Here is a 1111-nt window from a genome sequence, read left to right on the forward strand (position 1 = left end):
CCTTAAATTAAAAAAAAAAAAAGATATTCAAAGAAATATGTTTAAAGAAAGGGATTACGTTTAATTGATTAAACTGGTTTAGACACCTATTAAAATGTACTGTATTGAACACATTCCTGAAATCTGTAAAACAAAAGATTTCTAAGCTTTAGGAGTTTGGGTGAATGAAGGTTGTTTTTATTAATGTAGAAAGCCTTCCCCAGTGATATTTGTGTGATCTAGTACTTTCCCACTATCACAGCTGTTGGTGCTAAGTGCATTGAGGTCCGACTCACAGCGACCTCTACAGGGTTTCAAACTGACGTTGCGGTTTATCTTCCATCCTCACCCCAGCTCATTGGTAAGCAAATCCAGCACTAAAACTGGAGCTTCTGAGTCCCAATCCAGTGTTCTTTTTACTATACGACAAACTCAATGAAATAAGAATCAATAAAATAGGAGATCTGGACTCACACAGAAGCATTTTTGTAGTTAGATAGATTTATGTCATACCAATCTTAGCATATTTCAACAACTAAGAAAACATATGTGAAAATAAATGCTTTCACGATGTGCTTGATGAACAAGTTTACCATACGTCTATTGTTTTCAGGTTTGTGGCACTGTGGGTTAATGAGACAGACTGCAAAGCCATTTGAACTGCAAGGTCGGTGGTTCAAGCTCACAGCTGCTCCTCGGAAACCCTGTACAGGGTCGCTATGGGTCAGAATCGACTCGACAGCACTTAACAACAACAACAGATTATCTGGAATTTTAAAATTAAACTTACCAACGGGGACAAATGGTGACTCTTTAGCTTTTCGGATAAATTTTGATCCCTGATCTTCATCATACGAAGAAAGAGAAACGTCTGTGTTGGATGACATAGTGATTGAAGAATCTTCCTGAAAAAAAAATTTTCATGAGGTTCTATCATTAAAAGCATCAAGGACATTTTAAGGTGTACTTAAAAACTCCTAGTTTCTAATGTTGGTAAGTGCTGTTGAGTTGGTTCTGACTCATTGTGGCCCTGTACAGGGTTTCCTAGGAGCAGCTGGTGGGTGTGAACCACTGAACTTGCAGTTAGCAGACCAGTGCTTACCCTACAGCATTACACCAGACACCTATGTAA

At 38.3% G+C, this 1111-nt stretch overlaps 1 protein-coding gene across 1 annotated transcript in view; it reads right to left on the reverse strand.

The window, feature by feature from the left end:
- The window catches only part of HIGD1A (HIG1 hypoxia inducible domain family, member 1A), an 8850-nt gene extending 7981 nt beyond the window's left edge, over positions 1 to 869 (reverse strand). The window contains exon 1 of the mRNA XM_006868771.1: positions 770 to 869. Coding sequence (XP_006868833.1) covers positions 770 to 866 — 97 coding nt within the window. The 5' untranslated portion in view covers positions 867 to 869. The remainder of the gene's footprint in view (positions 1 to 769) is intronic.
- Positions 870 to 1111: the final 242 nt, after the last annotated feature.

This window comes from Chrysochloris asiatica, unplaced genomic scaffold, assembly GCF_000296735.1.
Source record: "Chrysochloris asiatica unplaced genomic scaffold, ChrAsi1.0 scaffold00124, whole genome shotgun sequence".
Lineage (NCBI taxonomy): Eukaryota > Metazoa > Chordata > Mammalia > Afrosoricida > Chrysochloridae > Chrysochloris > Chrysochloris asiatica.